General features: G+C 41.3%; 1 protein-coding gene across 1 annotated transcript; it reads left to right on the top strand.

The window, feature by feature from the left end:
• The first annotated feature begins 16,006 nt into the window (after positions 1-16,006).
• Positions 16,007-16,762, top strand: LOC104506939 (actin-binding Rho-activating protein-like). Its single transcript, XM_010148071.1, has one exon. It carries the CDS (start codon positions 16,007-16,009, stop codon positions 16,760-16,762), a length of 756 nt encoding a protein of 251 aa, XP_010146373.1.
• The last annotated feature ends 4,289 nt before the right edge of the window (positions 16,763-21,051 follow it).

Raw genomic sequence — 21,051 nt, forward strand, 5'->3', positions numbered from 1 at the left:
GTTAATGGGAGAGCAACAACAAGTACTTTTAGGGTAGCACAGCTGTGACCACCTCTGCCCAGGGGCCAATTTCATGATCAATACATAGTCTGGTCATCCCTTGCCTCCAGCAAAACAACCACTGATGAATTTTCTAGGAAGGAGATGGAACAGTTTTCCACTTTGGTTTTTTAACAGCCCTGGCTGATTGCTCGTTGGCCAAGTTCCACCCTTAGTTGCAAATCACTATTGACTGGGACTGTTGCACCAAACTGATCATGCTCCTTGACCTGTGCCTTTTAAACTTTAAAGGCTGCTCTGAATTCCTTAGAGAAGCAGTTTAGGTAGGCAGGTGCCATACGTGGAACGGCAATACACAAACACTATTTTTCAGAGGAAGGTGACAAGGCTTATCCTTTGCTCTTGTAGAAATGTGTGTTTCACGGACAGAACAGCCCCAGGAAAGCCCTCTGCCTCCCACACATCATTGTTGCAATAGAAGGTTTCCTTGACCAGAGAAATTATTTTTTCAGTGATTATCTTCATGCGAGATCTTTACGCAGTCATTTAAAAAAACATTTTACTATTTCCAGGATAAGAACAAGACCTCCAATCAGACTTTTGTCTATGGAAAGCCACTGTGTAGAAACAATAGAGATTTAGTGTGCTTGTAAAAACATTTGGTGTTGGTAAACTGTGCAGCAGTGCTTTCTGCTGGCTAAAGCTTCCTAAATAGGCTTTGCTGTATGTCCATTGTCATCTGGCTCCTAAATAGGCATATAAGCTTAAGTGAGGACAATTTTGTATCCATCAACTTGGCATACAAGTAGTAGAAAACTTGTTTTATTAAGGCTGAGAAAGGAAAACTGTATTGTTTGAGCAGCCTTCACGTGTTTCCTTCCCCAGCAAATGGTGACAAACAGCTATGGAAGGAGAGAGGGAATGATAACAACAGCTGATACTAGCATGGCTTTCACAGCCTTCAGCAGCTGACACCCAGCCACAGCCTTCATCCATTCCCCTCGCAGCTCCATACGGGTTTTGATAGACTTGTGGAACGAAAACAAAGATTTACAGAATACAGCAGTAGGAAGAAGACGAGGTCTAGTGGCAGACATTCCTTTCTTAACCTTTTGGGGACCCCCAAGAAGTATCTATCAGATTTTAGTACACTTCTCAAAGCCTTACTGTTTTTCTGTGGTCTGCAGAGAGGTCTAAGAACAGAGGATCAGTTCCTGCCCAGCGTCTATTACCAACAGGGGACCATCCATCACTGACTCTAAAATTATTTCCATTCCTTGTCCTGACCCGAATCCATGTTGTGACTGATCTGAAGTGTTACCTTCAATTAGAGAAACTTGTAACGATCTTAGCATTTTCTTTGCTGGGGAAGGGGAGGTTTGATACTCCATAGCAGTGTTAGGTGGCATTTCTTCAGGGTTGGCCCCGCTATGATGTATTAGCAATAGGAATGGGAAAGTTCTCCCTGAGTGATGTGGTGCTTATTTTAACTAAATGTGGCAGCACTTCTCCATGATTCTCACATTAGTTAAAATATCATGGCACAGAGTCACAAGGTTTGGGTCAAGGTGCCATTAAGATAGTCTTTCATCACATCACACATGGTGTTTCTTTTTTTAAAATGCTTTTGCATTTGGAAGACTTTAGGAACAGTTACGCAATTAAGAAGTGTATAAACACTTAACATTTGCAGTCTGGTTTAAAGTATTTGATTGTAAATTTTAAGCCCAAGGCTCTATTTAAACAAAATAAAAGTAAAAACCCCTCATCTTTGATGCTGTTTCTCTTTACAAATTTTTTAGGCTATATCAGCTTTGTTCAAAGCAGTGCAGCAGAACAGCTCAGAGAAGGACTGTATCAAATAGAAATGCCAGTGAACAACAAAGAGGGAGCCAGCAAGGTGCAATGAAACAATTAAAAAATCAACATAAAGCAAGACCGTAGCACTTTGTAAAACTTACATTAACTACTACAGCACTAATACATGCTGCATTATTAGGTTTAAATTACCCTAAGACTAATTCATGTCTGGTGAGAAACTGCCCTGTCCAGCCAATGAGACAGGAAAAAAGATGTAAGAAATCTTAGCTCACAAAATTATCAAGCAGCCTAATTTCAGCATAACAAACATTGGAGTTCACAGAGCTGTATTAGCTCAAGTCAAGATGAACAAGGCCCGAGATGTGCAGAAATGAAGTTCCACTACATGTCATTATAGAAACATTAATAGGTTATGTCCAGAATTTCTGTGTGACTACAGAACTGCTGAGGTCTCAGAGGGCCTGACGACTGCTGACTGAAGGCACTGCAATTCTCACCAGTTTTATTTTGGAAGGACAAAGCCTGGTCAGCATGGCAATGACAGCCAAGGGGAAAGCAGTGAGTCTAAAACACTGCAGTAACTCAGTTCAGCAGCTGGCAGTGCTCACAAAGTACACGTGTGTGAGATGTTGGGAGATACAGGGAGAAGATAAGTGATTTCCCTTTTTAGTGCTGGTAAAAAATAAAGTCTTCTATTCTCCTTACAAATTAAGAAAAAAAAAAAAAATTCAGTGGAGGAAACAGAAGTACTTAATTAAATTTTTTTTCCCAAAAAAAAAAAAAGGAAAAGGGTTTGTTTGTTTCTTGGGGTTTTTGTTTTGTTTTGTTTGTTTTGGGTTTTTTTTCACTGCAGAAGTAAGGTTTGCAGTATGAAGTTACATTTAATATTACATATAGTAAATCCTAAAACTAAATACTGAAAACCCAAATGTAATGTTTTCTCTTTTTTAAGCTCTGAAAGGGGAATGATTAGGATTTTTAAAAACTGTTTTCAGTTTTGCCTTACAAAATCTTTAGGCTTCAGGGGGTGAGGCAAAGTCCTCCTTATGGGGCACCAAAAGGTGTAGTTTTGAAAATTCCTGATGTTCTGCCTGAAATTTGTTGAAAGCGAGTTATTTTCAAGATACATTTGATTTTGCGATAACTTTTTTATAAAAGTTTCTAGTAGATTCCAAAAACGGCTTGTGGCATGCAAAAAGCTGCTTTTGTTGAAGTTGCATAGTCAAGCAGAGTGCCCGGAATACTGCTTTACAAAAGTAGAAAAGCCTATGCTTCTGCAGCTCTGCCCCATGCATCCGTCTCAGCCCAAGCACTCTGTCCACCCTCCACAGAACCCTCTCCTCACTCAGTGCCCAGGGCAGATAAGCGTTTTGTAACAAGCCATTACACTTTTGGTTTGTTACCTGAGGTTTGTTATCACACACTATCCTGAGAATATCATCAGTAAAAAAATATTCATGGCCACTGTTTATAGTGGTACAGATCAGATCTTATAAAACATTCAGCAGCAGGAGGCACATCATTCCCATTTTTCAGATAAAATACAGCATTTTACGTAGTTCAAATAAAGCTGATGATTGACAGTTAAGTGGAAAGTTAGTAAGTTATCAAATACCGTTTTCTACAATTTTAATAATCCTTTTATCATTTTGAAAAGGAGAAGCTCCATTAGTGAATCTTTCTCCCTCACAAACATGTTTACAAAAACCACGGAGGGAGCTGTTCTAAGTGGGTTCACGTGCAGAGGGACGTACGTCTGCTGACGGTGTCACGCAGTGAGATGACGGCTCATGGGAGACGGTTTCAGGTTTCTGAACAGACTGGTGCTGGGATGGTACTGCTGCTAAGTGAAGGTGCCAGCCAGGATCAGAGCTGAGTCTTTCATGTTATAGTAAACCTGGAGCGGGCCCTGGCAGCATGACCTCATTAACCTCGTGACTCTTGACCTCTCTGTTATGTCCAACTCTCCACTCACAGAAGAATTTGGGACAAGCCTGACTCCAATAGTAATTTGTTTATTTCCATAAATGATCTATTTATGTTGGCTTGGAGGTCAGCATCTTTTTTTAAAGACAGTCACACTGAGTAGGGATTATCTATTCTTTTGAGATGCTGTAATGGTCTAATAATACAAATGTGGGACAGATAGTGTACAAAGAAATTGAACCTGTGAATTCATTTGCCATCCAGAATTTCAGCAAGAAAACAGAAAACAATGAGAAGTATTGAAAGGGACACCTGACTTGCTACGATCATGCAATCATATGAACTAGTCCTAACTAGACTGTGAAAATTCCCTTGTTCAGAAGGCAGATGAAGTTTAGAGAAGAGTTAAGCTGTACTGGGAAAACATCGAGCACGCAAATGAACAGGCAATACAATACCAGTATGGAAAGAGAGGGAGCTCATAGCTTCATGCCTACACAGAAGTGACCCACCTCACTCATTAATGGAAGGACATTTCTGATGGGTTTTGTCCAGTAAGATCAATGTTGGTGTCTTAATTCTGTCATTATTTCTTCTGCAACTCCTGGTGTCATGGTTGACGTAAAAACAGGCGCAAGGATGCTTGCTGTTTGCTCTGTCCTAGAGTCACAGAGGGTTCAAACCTCCCAAACCAAAATCAGGGGCGTGTTTGGAAGAGAAGTGTGCTGGCTATTGCTTCAAAGATTCACATGCTGCTTACCAATTCTGTCCAAATGAAACCACTGCATTTTCACTACAGGACCTGAGCAAACTTGGATCAAGATCAGTTTTGAGGAAAGATTGAAATTCTGCTGGAGTTATGCATATATTTAACTGTACCACGGCAAATGCTCAGGATTATTCATGACAGTAAAGACAGACAAAGTTTTTGTTAGAATGGAGTGGGCACGAGCTAACTCATGTTATCTCCAAAAATAACGTGATACATTGATGTTCCTCTGATTTTCAGTGTCACTAAGGTACTTTTAAAACTGTTACCATTGCTATTCTCAAACACTTCAAAGTTAGCAGTTTCCAAGTGAACTGGAAGAACACTTCCCTAAAACTGATATAGTAACATGTGCCATGTCCTCAACAGGGAAAATCCATCCAGCACTCAAGCAGTGATCATATATTCATAAATAAAAAAATCATAGATTTATTTGGGTACTTCTGCGATGTTTATTTATCCTTCTGTTAGTATGTGATATGTGCATTCATCACTGCCATCGTTTAGCACTACAACTCTAGCCTGGCCAGCCACGAACCTTTTAGGGTGGTGAATCCCATTCTGTGCCCTTCATCCTGTGCCTGTCCATATCCTCCAGTCCTAATAACATGGGCTTGTCTGTAGGTGTTTATACTGTCTGTACTGACTATTTTGTTCAATGAAAATACAACTTTGTTCCATCTTCTGATGGGCCACTGTCCTTGATTTTATCAGATAGTGATCTTGCCAGTGTGCTCAGTGGTGGTGTTGGGAGTCCCCGTGCAACAAACTTTAAGCAGCAGCAGTAGGTATCAGAACCTGACCCTTTCAGATCTCCCTAGATTTGAACTGCTTTCTGTACTAAAACATTAAATATGCATAAAGTAGACATCCACTGTTGTTTGTATGTAGAGAAAAAAATATAATAATATAATATTGTTTAAACAAGAGAGCTACAGCACTTCAGTCTGTATCTAATACTAAGATTTCCTTAAAAACCTGTTTCACAGCAAGACCTTAGTCTCTGGTCTAGGAACAATCCCAAACGAGAGGCAATAGCACAAACCTGGAAAGTACAATGGCTCAGTATGGTTATTTACTAAAGACTTAATAAAACTATGCTCAGTCATAGAAATCAAACCTTCCCTTAGAAGTTCTTGTGTATTGTTAACCTGCTTCATTTACTATTAAATATCATTCTGAGTAACCACTTCAGAATTAAACTTTCTCATTAATAATCAACAAAGGAATGTCTTCCTCCCTTTTACCTCCTCAGCTGGCCAGGTGTTCTGGACCACTGTTCTGGGTACCTGACTCTTCCCATGACGATCATGAAAAACCTTCAGTGCTTGGCACCATGAACTCTGCTCCCGGTGTGGAGTGCAGGCACTCGCCGGCAGCGGTACTCAGCCTCGCTGGCCCCTCCGTGGATCTGGTCTCACCTGCACACGGAGCCAAAAGACCATATACTTCATGAGACAGCAGCATGGGGCAACTGATAACAGAGGTTCTGCACAGAGTGTTCATCACAGCACAAGGCCTCCCTCACGTATCTCCACTGTGAACCTCATGAGCAAGTGCCTTTGCAGGCTCATAACCAGCACCTCCAAAACAATGACAGTGTGACATGTTCTTCCTACATCCAACTATTTTTATTGTACTTTTAATGTACACACAGTGGATATATTTCCTGCTAAGCATTTTTCCTAAGCTGCTTGCCAAACGTGTGGAATATTGTAGCCCTGGAGCTTGACTAAACATTGCCCTTGTTATTATTCAACTCACACAATAGGAGAGCCCTTAAAAGAGACCTTCAGAGTAGCTATCCTGGCTCAGTGTGTTGTCTGGTGCCAGCCTTTGCCTGTGGATTCCACTCACTGAAATGCTTCTCATGTGGTTCCCAGTGGGTTTCGAAGTGTATGACAAGAAGTCTTTCATCTTTATTACCTCTCTCCTACCATTCCAAATCTTCCAGTCACTTTCTCTTTCTTTCCTGAGTAAAGCTGGAACTTTATAAATCACTATGTGAAGAGAAATATCAAGAGAGAAATAAAAAACAATATTGATATCATGCAGCAATTTCAGGAAAAAAAAAAATTACTGGCAATCACCTGGTTAAGAAAAGAGCAAAACCAGGTTACTTATGTCTGACTGAAGTTTCTGATATTGCTGTTATACTAGAAAACTGTTAAGCCCTCAGGGACTCTTCTGCCACAAACCTTAACAGGCTCCACCAATTAAAAAAGGCAAATGCAGTAGCCTCAAAATTACCATACCCAGTCAAGTGATGTGAGTACCGTAACACTTGTCAAATGTAAACGTGTTTCTCCTTTCTCTTTATTTTAAGAAAAGAGCTAGAAAAGCTGAGGCAGCATTCTGGGGCTGTTAAATAGTACTGGGTTTGTTACTGTTCAGTCACATCCTACTCCTAACCATCTCCGGTGATATACGACACTGGATTAAGTTAGCAGCGACTAGTGATGTAGGGAATGAGCTAGAAAGGTCCAGTCCAGTGAAAGCAAGAAGCAGTTTACCTCTCAAGCTGACTAGTTACGCATTTTTGAATATCAAAAACCACTTTTGAAAATTCACCACCTCCTCAGATTTTCTGTGCTCAACTGACTTCTGTGCAAGTGAGTTTGTCCCTCCAAATCTCTGGTAATACACTGACCTGTATTTTAAATCACTAAATCGTTCACTGGATTAATAAGTGTACTTATCTGAGTGCTTAAGCAGAGCATGAGGAAGCCACAAAATTAGCACACAAAGCTGACAAGAAAATTGAGTTAATATACCTGTGACCCCCTCCCAGAACAGTTGAATCTGTTTTGGGTGTTGCTACCAGCAATTAGGTGTCCTTGAATCCAAGAGGAAAGCATGGCTTGCTCCCATACTGCAGATCAGATGATGGGTGGTTTAAAATAATGCTTGTGGGGTATAATCCTCAAGATCCCACTCCTCTACTCTCATCTCCTTCTTGCAAAGAATTTTACATCTTAATCGTGGCTCATTAAATTACACTTACATCATGTAAGAAACAAGGCAGACATCTGAAGAGTAGTTTAAAAATGAGGTAGCCACATAACTTAACCTAACGTGGTTTTGATCAAAAGGAACTCCAAAAGAGCCTTGGGAGTCTCAGCTCTAACTTCACTGGCAACTGAAGCCCAGTCGTGAGCCATGGAAATACCCATGGGACAGTGTAAATACCACCTGGCCTCCTGGCAATTCCCATCACTCACATCTGACACGGAATGTCAGCAGGGCTCACGCAAGTAACTTCACAGCGCGGTGCTCCTCTCGCAGCCTGGCCACGGGACTTTCGCTCCGTTGAAGACACGCTAGGTTAGGGGTCTACCTCTACTAACAATAACACAGCTGCATGCTGTTAAAGCAGTTGGTGGTTAAGTGAGAACTAATAAATAACGGTATGTCCTGCCTGTTGCCATGGAATGCGATAGCGGGGGGGAGCGGGCAGAGCTGACAGCACTCGGGAGACTTCGTTTGCATTACCCAAAGGTCAAGAATCACAGCCCCAGTTTACAGCTTTGCTATAGCGGTGTAACTTTTGAAAGGAGATCCTCTGTACTACGAGGCACACCGTGATGAACTAGTCAAGAGGATTCCTGCTTTCTATCACAGATCGTACCTCCAAATTTGGGCCACAATGTCACTTGTTTCAAACAATCCTTTGTGTCAGGACATTAAGGAAATGTAATAAGAATGGAGCAGATTATAGTTTTGTTTGAGGCATTTCAAATGTGCTAATGAATAGATAGAATAAAACCAAACCAGTATTTGCCTAATTCAAGGTATTTCCCGCAGTGAGTATTAAAAAAACCTTCACAATAAAATACTGAAAATATACTGAGATAGGCCTGTTTCCTCAGTTCTGAGCCTGGTGCTTAAGTACAACGCTTTAAAGCAAATCATAAAATATTGGATTTATTTTATTTACAACCTCTCCTTTTCAATATTTTTGTTCTTTCTATGTGTAGGTTTTTCTTTTTTCAAACATGTTTCCTACAACTTCCAATCTGTTTACTTCTCCCTCCTCAAATTATAATTTTGGAAATAAGATTTTTTTTTTAAGTTGCAAGACTTACAATATAATGGCAATAACTAGCAACTCTGAATATTTATATTTAACTTCTAACAATAGTCCTTCAAAAACCATTGGTAGGTCAACTATATGCAAAAGCACAATTGTGTATGTTTTATACTCTCTATTGTCAGATTGTAACCAAAACTGGTAGACTGTAAAGATAAAACAGGAGAACAAAGTGATGCATACCCAGTAATACCTGGAAGTAAACGCACTTTAAACAGATCAGTTAATAAACAAACATTTACAAAGTTACTCCTTCTGTTCTGCTCTGTACTGCTCTAATTAACCAGAAGACACTGTCTCTGAAAAGAAAACCTTTTGGAAAACTATAAAAATTCTTTTTCCTCCTCACATTTGCCACATTGAAATCTGAGACACATCAATATACAGAAACATGCAGTTAATTTTTAAAGAAAAAAATGAAAGCCATCATACGGACAAGGGCCATGAGGATGATCAGAGGGCTGGAGCACCTCTCCTATGATGAAAGGGTGAGAGAATTGTTCAGCCTGGAGAAGAGAAGACCTTATTGCAGCCTTCCAGTACCTGAAGGGGCTACAAGGAAGCTGGAGGGGACTTCTTAGAAGGGTCTGTAGTGACAGGACAAGGGGTAATGGTAACGGGTTTAAATTGAAAGCGGGGAGGTTTAGATTGGATATCAGGAAGAAATTCTTCACAGAGAGCCTGGTGAAACACTGGAAAAGGTTGCCCAGAGAAGCTGTGGATGCCCCATCCCTGGAAGTGTTCAAGGCCAGGCTGGATGAGGCTTTGAGCAACCTGGTCTAGTGGAAGGTGTCCCTGCCCATGGCAGGGGGGTTGGAACTGGATGGTCTTTAAGGTCCCTTCCAGCCCAAACTATTCTATCATTCTAAGGGAACAGTGCTTTATTAATAACTGGAAAATGGTTGTTTGATTATACCTTTTATCTCTGGTTTTGTAACATCTTTTGTCTATATAGAACTGTGCTCCCTCACCCCCCATTTGTTGTTTTTTTTCTTGTAGATATTTAAAATACATTTATCATCTATCACATTACATCTAGGTGTCTGATTTCAGAGTCTCCTATTCTAGTATGGCTTCCATCCATCTCATATTGCAAAGTTATGTGAAGACTTTAAATTCCTCGTATCCAATGTTCTGCTCAGGGAGAGGTTTCAATAGCAGCCAATGATTTCATATTCTCAAAGCCATAAAACTATTTCTTGGAAAACTGTAAACTAAGATACGTCAGCAAGTTAGAACCACAAAATTAAATTGCTCATAATATGAAATAATTTTCATGTCAGAAAGAGATAACCACATACTGACAAAGAGATATGATCAATATAAACTTGAATAGCAACATATTTGTAGGTATCTTTTAAAGGCTATCTTGTTTTCATGATCTTCAGAAATTACTTCATAATGCAAATAGAACTTAAGGCCTAATGCAAATTGCATTTCCTGCAAATGTTTGCTTACACTTTTAATTTAAATTGCTTCACTACTGCTTGTTCCTGGCTTCTGTTTACTCCCTGCAGATATTCAGATAAACGATGCATTTATGCTTGAAGGTACGATAGGACTGAAAGCATCTGAGCTTACCTCCGCTTTCTTTTTGCTGTATAAATTTGATTAAACTTCATAAAATTCCTTGCAGGCATCTAACTCCCAAGGAAAGCAGTGGACACTATATGCAGAAGTAGGAAGAGAGCACCGAAGTGCTTTAAGGCTCTACATCCTAATCTTAGCTTTGTTCTGCTGTGAAGTGAAGGCAACTTAAGAGGAGTAAGATAACCAAGACAGCAAAGAGTTTTGTTACTTAGCAGTAGGGCTTGTATCAGAACTTGAAGATACATGGGTGCATCTCTGCATCCTGAGTTGGGTTTCTCTCAGCTCGCTCTACCAGACTGTGGGGAAAATGATGCTGAATTCTCATCTTCAGTCAGTTTAGACTCGACAAGGCTGTTTTCTGCTATGTGGCTGGCTTGCATTTAAATCCATCTCGCCTCAAGTGAGAGGAGCTCTGGGGCTATGCTCTACAATTCATTAGCCATAGTTGCTGCTACTGGATGGGGGGTTCTTCCCTCTCCCCCCACTACCCTTCCACAACTTAGAGTCTTCCAACCCTGGTTCTGTCCAGGGTTTTCTTGGCACTTTGGTTTATTTGCTTCACGAAGCAGTGCTATCATGACGGATCACAGATAAGCCCTGCTTTCTCATACAGCTGAATCCTGAAATGGCACATAGTCAAATGCAGATTCAAGATTCCCTGTTAATTACACAGGGATATTTTACTCAGTACAACACTATTCCAGCAAAAAGGACTATGGCTACATACAGGAAGCAAACACAAGAAGCCGCACCAACGAATGCACAGAATGCTTTCTGTTAATGGCTAGAGAGGACCCAGTCCAGAGGGGCAGGAGGGTCCATTTCTTAAAACTCATACACCTGGACTGTAGACGGAACTGCACGCTGAATGAGACGCAGCTGCTCAGTAGTATTGTTAGACATGATATGTTTGTCGTGAACTCTAAAAATAAACTCAGAACTCTAACCCTTTTCCCAGGTTTTCTGTGAACATTGACAGTGTATGATGTTCTGACACAACGTACTTCAACAGTGTCACAATGAAAATTCCGTCTTGAGATTCCTACTGATAATGGCAGCTGGTTATACTTTACCATGAAACACAGCTTGTTCTTGTTATTCACCACTAACGTTGAGGAGGAAGACAGGATGTTTGACACACATACAGTCGGCTGAAAATTAAATTCCTTGTTTTAAGGCATCAAAAATATTGAGTAATGTATATAAATGTCTCACAAGGTAAAGTAATGAGTGAAGGATACAGTCCTACTTTTAAAAATCAAGCATCCTAAAGAATTAAAATAAATAATGTCAAACCCGTCTCTCAGAGGCTGTTAAATGTCCACAGCATGAGAGAGAGAATAAAAGGATTTTTAAAAAGTATGTTACTATGCAGAGAACAATTCCATCCAGGAGGAAAAAAAAACCCCAAAACCAACAAAAAGAAAGAACACCACACACACACACCACCACCACCAAAAATCCAACTTTTAAAATTGACATTGGCAGCCTCTCAGCTGGTCCTTCATACCTTTGGATTCAGGAAATCAGAGGTATTAAGGGAAATGCAGCAATCCAAAAGCAGCATCAGTGTCCTAGAAACACGAGCAGACTTGTACCAACATGTCAAAGAGATTAAATCCCAGAACTGTAGATAGTCAGGGGCAAGGAAAAGGGCTGTCAACACAACTGCCAAGCCTGCTCATCTATTTACTTTCTCTAGGGGCTATTCCTCCTATATACCTTCTGCAATAAATCGTCCCCTAACTCTGACTTCAAGTGCAGGTTTTGAACTCCAGAAAGCCCACAACACAGTCACCCTCACCAAGCCTTGCTGTGCATTACAGCACACCTTGTGAGGTATGGAGAACACACAGAAAATGTGGTCCAGCCTCAGCCAACCTGAAACATATTCATGCCCTAAGGGATGGCTATTGGCTCTTACACATGCCAGTAGGGAGATTAGGCACAGAAATATAGGTGTAACCTTGGTCTGTTACTCCACTAAGAATAAAAATTAAAACCCATGAAGTAATAAATTCAGTAAAACATATGTAAAGTAAGCAACCTTCAAAGTATGAATTTGACTGGATGACTCAGGTATTATTTGTACTTTTCTTATGGTAAATTTCTTGCTGGCAACATCACCGTATAAAATAAGGCACCATTCAACACTTGCAAGGCAACATCATTATGCGTCCTAAAATTAAGCATCATAAATTTAATTATCCTCATAATAATTACATTAAAGTTTCACTGGCACTTTGGAGAGGTCTTTATAACTTCAGCTTAAAATAGTGACCAACTTAAACTAAATATTTGTTTAACATATTGTCATGCAACATGGATTTAATAGTAGTTTAGATCTGTAATCTTGGTATTTTTCATTAGTCCGTAACATTTTGTTGTCATTTATTTAAACTGTGTAAGCATTAAGTCTGTGGGCAATGACCAGTACACCAAGATGAAGTCCACTGGAAAAAAAAAAAAGTCTCTTTATTAACAATTTATTTGAAGTGTGATGTAGTTTCCAAACATTCCTCAGGAATGCAACTCAATGCAAACACGTGCAAAGACTGTGAGAGTGAAAATGTTCAAGAACCTCAACATACGTGCAAATAATAACTTATCAGAGGCTTTTGTAACAGGGGCAGTTACAAGCAATTTTGATTTGACAAATTACGTTAAACCAATCCTAATTCTTTTTTACAGCAAACAGCAACCTTTGGAAGACCACAGAATCACAGGATGGTTGAGATTGAAAGGGAGCTCCAAAGGTCATCTGGAACAATCCCCAAAGATGGGCAAGAGCAGCAGATCTTACACATATTCATATTGGTCAGTTTTTAAAATTTATATCTCATATGCAAAATTCATTGAAATAGTACAAAATTAACTAGAAAAACACACAGATATAAATAGCAACATCTCTTTATCCAACTAAATGTTCTTATGAACTGGGTCTACTTCATACTTACTTGTTATTTTCAATTATGATGAAAAGTGGAGTAGTGGAAAAGTGGAAGAGACGAGACATTTATGAAATATTAATTTAATTGCAAGAACAAAGGACAGGGATTAAAAATCACCTTGATCATGACAAATTGAAAAAGTTATCTGAACAAATGAGAACACAATTTGATAGCAACAAAGATGCTCACATATGAAGCATCACTCAGCTCTGTGAATATAGATAACCATTTAGCAGGAAAGCCTTTGGGTACTTTGGGGATTACAACTAGAATATGAACCAGGACCACAACATACAAGACCTCTGTTCTTTTTGCACACTATGGGCGAGAATACCATCCCAGTTTGGGGCATCACACTTGAAGAAAGATGTGAACCTAACGTAGGGAATCCAGAAGGTGGCAAAAGCATGATCAGGGATCGTGAAAAGCCAAGAAAAACTGGGAAGAAGTGAGGTCGTTTAGAAGATTGAGGAGGAACACAGCAGTCTTCACAAAGAAAGGCTGCCTCAGAAAGGGTGGGGTTTGTCTGTTCTCAGCCATGATAGAGGTTTAAAATGCTGTGACAGAGGTGGATGTTAGACCTCAGAGAAGGTTTCATTTAAGCCAGTTAACCCCTGGATAGATCACCTGGGCAGAGTGGGGAGTATCTACTCCTGGCAGTCTTTAAAAACAAGTAGAAGAGGAACCTGAACACATGCAGGTGGAGCTGATCCCACCTTGCAGTGGGGGTTCCTATTGGCCTTACACTCCATGATTGTCCATCCTTCCACAGTCACTGAAGCCTCATTGCACTCCTACCCTGGCCTCACCCCTTGCCTCTGTATTTAGCTTTCAGCTTATTCCTAAAGCATTGCCCACCCTTGTACTCAAGAAATCATAGGGAATGGTGTACCGAGCTGGTGCCACACTGCTACTCTGCACATGTGTTCTTCTCTCCTTTCACTTGCATATTCCTCGTATATTAGAATCATAGAATCATAGAATGGTTTGGGTTGGAAGGGACCTTAAAGATCATCTAGTTCCAACCCCCCTGCCATGGGCAGGGACACCTTCCACTAGACCAGGTTGCTCAAAGCCTCATCCAGCCTGGCCTTGAACACTTCCAGGGATGGGGCATCCACAGCTTCTCTGGGCAACCTGTTCCAGTGCCTCAGCACCCTCTCTGCGAAGAACTTCTTCCTGAAATTCTTAGAGAACATACACCACCCTCTCTGCATGCATGCACACACATGCACTTTTTAAAGACAAAAAGCTTATTAGCATTCTTGATTTGCCTTAAAAAGCCACCAAAATAAATGTTTGGTAACACATGCTTCTTAATCAAGTTGCATCAGTACAGCTCACAATGCCATTTCAGAGTTATGATGCAGTCAGTAATAGCTGAGGGTGTACAGTATACAGAGGTGACACATTTCTTTCTAAAATAAAAGAATGATTAAATATCAAATAGCAACACTGACTTCTATTATGTCATCGGTTTTGAAGAGGAAATGACCCCGCAGATTAACGAGGAATTCTGCCCAGAAGTCAAAGGTATGACATAGTTCTATATTATTGAATAAGAGCTAGGTATGAGCTAGCCTACTTCAAAGAGCCCAGCCTTTAATAGCGAGAAGAGAGAAAGGCAGAGTACCAAGAATCCATATTTATCTCTGGTGTAACACCAGTGAAACCAACAGGATTCCTTGAAGTTCAGTGTGCCTTCGAGTGCCACATGGCAAGTGCCACAGGTCATCCTGTAAGCTGCAGGGTATGATGGATGGAAAAAGCAATGCCATTTTCCGTTCCTATTTAGGAAACATTGTACTAAGAAATAAGATACCGCAGGACCATATGCCAGATAATGCCTGCTTGTTATTATGTAAAAATTGATGTATCAATTCACTGAAAAATTTTACCATGTCAAACATGAACATACTCCAGGAAGTCCTCTGGAATGAATCACAAAAGTTTCCTAGGAAATTCTATTTTTCTTCTATACTGTATGGTAATTGTGCTGTAAATAATATACAAATAACACTAAATTTTTATAAAACTTCCTTTGCAAAGCAGCGAGGATTTAAATAGGCTATATGTTATTTTTTCAAAATTCTAAAACTAGGGGATCATTCATCCATCTGATCAAGTCAGACTTACTGTATTAATCCCCAGGCTACAGCTAGTGATTCCCTTATTCTTAGTGCTGACACCAAACACGTCAGTGTTCCCAGACCCCCTCGAAGGTACATTCTAAATAGATGGACATTAATAGATAATGACTGGGAACAGAGCACATAAATACCTTTTAAAAAATTAACAAACTTGGATTTCCTTGGACATATGAGCAATGAAGAAATCACCTAGTACCTTTTTAGAAAATGCATCTGAAATGTTCTCATTCATAGCCTGCTTCTGGCTTTGCACTCCATGACGAGGGCCACTATTTATCTGTGATGACCAGGGGTCCTTACTCTGGCCGAAGTTGTCAGCAACTGCCAGCACTTCACATTTAGCAGTTTCAGACACTCTGTTCGGTATCTCGAACGCAGGTTGTGCACTTCCAGAAGAACAAGACCCTTGCCAACAAACTGAGAAGTCCCAGGGGAGGGGGGGCTAAAGGAGCTATTCATTTCTCACTATGTCACCCTATTTGCATCATGCATCATTCATCTGCTGTGATGAAATGCAACCCTGTGTTTTAAAAAAAGACCTCTGTCACAGTGAGGATACTCTATCTTTGTGAGAAGTGTTTCACATATTTTCCACGGGCACAAACTGCTCCCGCTTCTATTTAAATCTGTGTAGCGCTCTTTGCGGGACAGTATTCACTTCAAGAAGTTCATTCAGAAGGTGCTCAGCAGACGAAGAGGAAAAGCCAGCATGGCAGCCGACAGCAGCGTGGCTCCTGAAGGAAAACCGAGCACTACTCCAGCGAAAAGGGCTGTCCACAAGATCCGAATGGCCAGCCTGGTCTTCAGCTTGGCACGAGGTTGGCAGCAGTGGGCATCTGACCACCACGTGAAGCAAGCCCAAGAGCCCTCTGGATGGATGCCCTCTGAAGAAGACTCATCAACTCAGCCTGCACAAGAAAAACCCTTTGAAAAATGGCCAATTCCATCTGTCAAGAGGGACCAAGGAAAAGACGATGAAAAATCCTCAGCAAAGGACTCGGTGATGATAAGAGCAGCTGAAAAAGATGCAAGGGAATCAGATGAAGCCCTCAAAAAGTTCAGCATTAAAAGCAAAGAGGTGACCAAAACAGTTGTAAGCAAAGCCTACGAACGAGGAGGTGATGTTAGCCTCCTCAGCGGAAGATACGAGGATGACAGAAGTAGCTCAGAAGTGACCAAGCGCAAGGAAGAATCAAGTGATATCGATAAAATTCTTAGCAGCAAATTATCTCCAACCATAAGGAGAAAGTGTTCAAACGTGGTATCAGAGCTGACCAAGGGCTGGAAACACATGGAACAAGAGGACAAAGAGGGAGCGAAGGAAGACCTGCTGCTTAAGTGTCGGGATGACAGCCTGGATGCAGAGGACAGTGGCTATGGGGAAGCAGAGGACAAACTCGAGCAAGGAGACAGTGACCAAGAGGTGACAGCCGTGAGGATTAAACGACCTGTGCCATCTTTGTAAGTAAAACCCCTTTATTACAATATCACAGATGCTCAGCAGACCCAGAGACAGGTACAGGTTTCCGTGAGGAAGAAGGGGGAAACAAAATTGGTAGGAAATGGTCAAAGTGAAGGTAGTACTCTTGAAGGAAAAAAAAAAAAAATCCAAAACAAAACCAAACTAACCAACACAGAAAACCTTTCACACATCTCCCTGTGCTTAAGTAGTTAGACAACAACATCTAACTACAGGCTCAGGCTTTACGTGCTACATACATAACAGACACAGGAAGTTATATTTGAGAAATGTTAATTGTATTTACTTTTCTGGATTTACCGGTTCATTAAAATCACTACTTACTTCTAAATGCTTTTGTCCACACTGCAGATTAAAATCTTTCACCTTATCAAGAGCCCACACTTACTCATTTATTTCATCAAACGTTAAGCCTGAAGTTATGTACCTGACAAACAACATCTCCAAATACTTATTCATTAGTTTGCTTAGTATAAGTTGTACATATTCTTGGGGATAATTTGCAGAGAATATCCAAAATAGACATTGCAGGAATTACCTTTAAGTACATCTTAACAAAAGCTGGGCTCGCTGCTTCTTGTTGGAAGTTTTCCATGGATTTGGAATTCTTCAAGTTAAAGAATGGAAACTTTCACAGGAGCCCGGACTCCAAACCTACATCCGGCCTGCCTCAAAACCTGCAGAATGGATAGGAGTCATGCTGTATGTGATAAATCATCTGAATCATCAATAGATTTTTCAAATTCAAGGTCTCTTGGGGAGAAGGGGGAAGAGTACATTAATTGTTGTGGAAGTTCCTGGCATACACGATTCCTTACGGCCATAAATGGTGTGAAGAAAAAAGGAAGCAGAACCTGTTACTTGCCTGTGTAGTTATTACAGGTTCTACTTAAAAAATTAAATTAAGTAGCAGTCAAATTCACAGCCTCAGACTGTTTTGAGTAATAGTTCTTTCAGTAAGAGATTCAGGCTTGACGATTATGATACGACAGCAGGCGCATATTAAATTTGGGGCCCGGTTAATAAACGAGCAGAGTGCAGCCATAGCCACGCAGTCCTTGGGAAGTTTTCCAGAAGAGCAGAGCCTGGTGGAGATTCTCTAGCTTCCCAGAGATCTCCAGCAGAACCACCTTTCCAGAAGACGGCTTCCAACAGCTGTGCTGTGGCCAGGCTTGCCAACAGCTACCTGCCAAGCCGCCTCATCGCTTTATTGCCGGTGAAAGATTAAGACCCGTACGCTTTTCTCTGCAAGAGGGGAAGCTGTAGGCAGCCATTACAGACGCACCTTAAACGGAGGCAGGGTCAGCAGAGCTTCCCCAGTGTATTTATACTGTATCCCAGTCGCCGTTTCAGAAACGTAAAACTGGGACCAGCGCGGATGAAAAGACCGGAACAGACGCTGTGACCCCTCTGCGGGCAGGCAGGCTGTACCTTTCTCGCTGCTCCGGTTTCACACCTCGCTGCTAACAAGCATTCCCCATGACCAGCATTGCACTACACATAGGCACAGATTTCAACCACACAGGACTTTTTAGCAGAGCTAAATCCGAACACGCGTAGCTACTGGAACGATTCAGACTGGTCATCTCTCACAAGGAGCAAATAGTTATTAACCAAACTGAAAACGACTCTCCACTAACCCAGAGCACATCTGCGGCCCCTGCTTTGGAGAGACCATGCGCACTGTCCTTTGACAGAAGTCAGGGCCTCAGAACAAAGATTTCACACACAGTGGGAAAGGAGGATAACGTGCAGCAGACATCATCTGTAAATAACCTCAATTAAAACAATTTGCTCACTTTAAAATGCTATCATTGAAACAAAATAGCTATCTTCCTGTTAAATCTTACCTATATTTTCCCCAATTTTCCCCATATGTTTAATTTTAGTGCTGTGACTTAGGAAAAAAAAATTATTAGCCCTATTTACTGAGGTACAAATGGCTGAAATAACACCCCCTATGTTACTTACAGTAATCTCTTCCACTGAAAACTGACACAAAAGTAATTTGCTGCACTTACAGTGCTGTTATCAGGACTAGATTTTTTTGACTACTCATATGGTTTAATTTATTTTATAGCCTCAGAATACATTATTTCAGCCTGCTACTTTTTTGAACCTGTCAGTGTGGCTTAATCTTCCTCAGAAGGGCCGTGAGTACATGGTTGTTAAAGCAAATCTCCCATTTTCCTGTCTATGTTCTATGGAAAAAGCAGCAGCACCAGTATTATTTTTCCCTCGCATCAGCACCTTCATCATTTCCAGTTGGAATATTTACTGGAATAAGGTTTCTTCCTTAGCAGAAGGCACGTTGATGCCCGCAAGCCTAGGAAACACCATTCCATTCCTGCGTAGCAGCCAAAGGGATGCAACAGTGATACAAAACTCATTAAAAACGGATTCATGCTTTTCCCTCCGGAAAGGATTGTAGGGAACACAGAACATGGATGTTGTCCTCCTAGAAGTTCGGAACGCATTTAGGGTGACCGTTCTGGTTAACGAGTTATTTGATTGCTCCAGGCAAAGCACTTCATAGTGGGTTAATGCTCGTAACCTTCACTTCAAAGCCACAATCCACTGCGTAGGTGCTATGAAAAAAAAATGCTTCTACGTGTGTAGAGTTTACTGTGTTGTCATTAAGCTAAACTATGGGTAATACGGCGCTTTGGCCGTCAGAAATGGTTAAGTTAGAAGATGCATTAAAAAAAAAGTAACTTTTTTTTTTTCAAACCCACATGGGGCATGATAAAAGCAAAAGGATAACGGTGTTTTTTCTCAACCAGAGAAGACAATTAGGGTAAGAAAGGTGATAATAGTATCCAGCTAGAAAAGAGAATTAAAGATTTTAGTAGGAAACGGAGACAATACTTCCTGGACTGTTAAATAAGATGATGTAACAAAGCCTTCAGAGTCATGCTATCTCTTGCTGCCTACTTTCCCCTCAACCTGGGGAATTGAAGCTCCAGGACCTTCTTGGGGGTCCTGGCTTTTGGACAAAAGAGGGAAGAGCTGGCTGTGACTAAGGGATAACCCCTCTGTGACAGCATCTGCTCATCAGCTCTATTGAGACTGTTGGCATTGCTTCTTCTAGGCAATTTTGATTCACTTAGGGCTTTTTTCTCCCCTTTACTGGTACTTTCCCCCAGGAAGAGCTGGGGAAGCAGTCAATCTGAGCTTCAGCTGGAGCTAGGACTCCACTGTCCCAGGGTTTCAGTGGCTTCTGGGAGATCCCATAGGCTTCAGGAGACAAATCGTTTTGCTTAATCAAATGCTGTGCCCACAGTTCCTCTGGGCAATGAACCCACAATTCAGGGCAAGGGGCAAAGGATCACAGCTTTCCCTTTCTCTGTATGACAAGAGCTTCTATGCAGGAGGATTTGGGTTATCGCTGGGAAACAAAGTTGTCTAGCCTTACCCCGCTGGCGTATTTTAATGCTTTCCTGCCAACACCTACCTGCTAATCCCTTACACGCACAAAACCACAGGTACGCACACACTGCCTACTCTCAGGTTGCTCTGCAGTCATGCCACAGAAGAAAGGCACATCTGCTTAGCAACACCATGTGCTTGATTCTTCTGATGCTTTTCACCGCACTGATGGGGAATTCTGGAGCTTTTTAAATACACTTTCTCAGTACGGCTAAGACAAGCCTGTGGCAACTCCACAGCTACACAGGGTCCTGTTCTTCTAGTCTTTCCTCTACCCTTGGCACTAAGCGTCCCCACTTCTTGATCCATAGTGCTACCCAGTACTGGCATCCTTCTGGTGCACAGCCCTTAACTGGGGACGCCTATGTTGCTATTCCCTCTGTCAACAGGCGCAGCAGGAAACAAAGGAACACCCAAGCAACAGGGAAACAAAATTTTCTGCAGGTTTGCAGTCCTCTGTACTGTTTGGCTAACTGCACTTTGGTTCCCGGGTGTTACTGCTATCATTCAGCTGTCATTACTGGGGAGGTCTCAGAGCAGCCTCCAAGGGAGTAAAAATATTAGAAAACAAATTACTTCGGCAGAGCCACGGCACAACGTACTCCCCAGCCGAGCTCCGTACAGACACGACAACAGGATGTGGGCAGCACAGAGACCGCTCAGACTATCTATAGCTCCCCCACAACACGTGAGATTGGCCACTAGAGGAAAGGCTATCGACAATTTGTCTGCCTGGAGTCATCCAGAGCTGTGATGTTGCTACACCGCGCACAGGCACAAAAAATAATGGGAAAAAAATAGCAGTAAAACCTCTGAAGGTCTTTCCTCACCCTGTCACCTTGACA

This window comes from Eurypyga helias, unplaced genomic scaffold (genome assembly GCF_000690775.1).
Source record: "Eurypyga helias isolate BGI_N326 unplaced genomic scaffold, ASM69077v1 scaffold8793, whole genome shotgun sequence".
NCBI classification, from domain to species: domain Eukaryota; kingdom Metazoa; phylum Chordata; class Aves; order Eurypygiformes; family Eurypygidae; genus Eurypyga; species Eurypyga helias.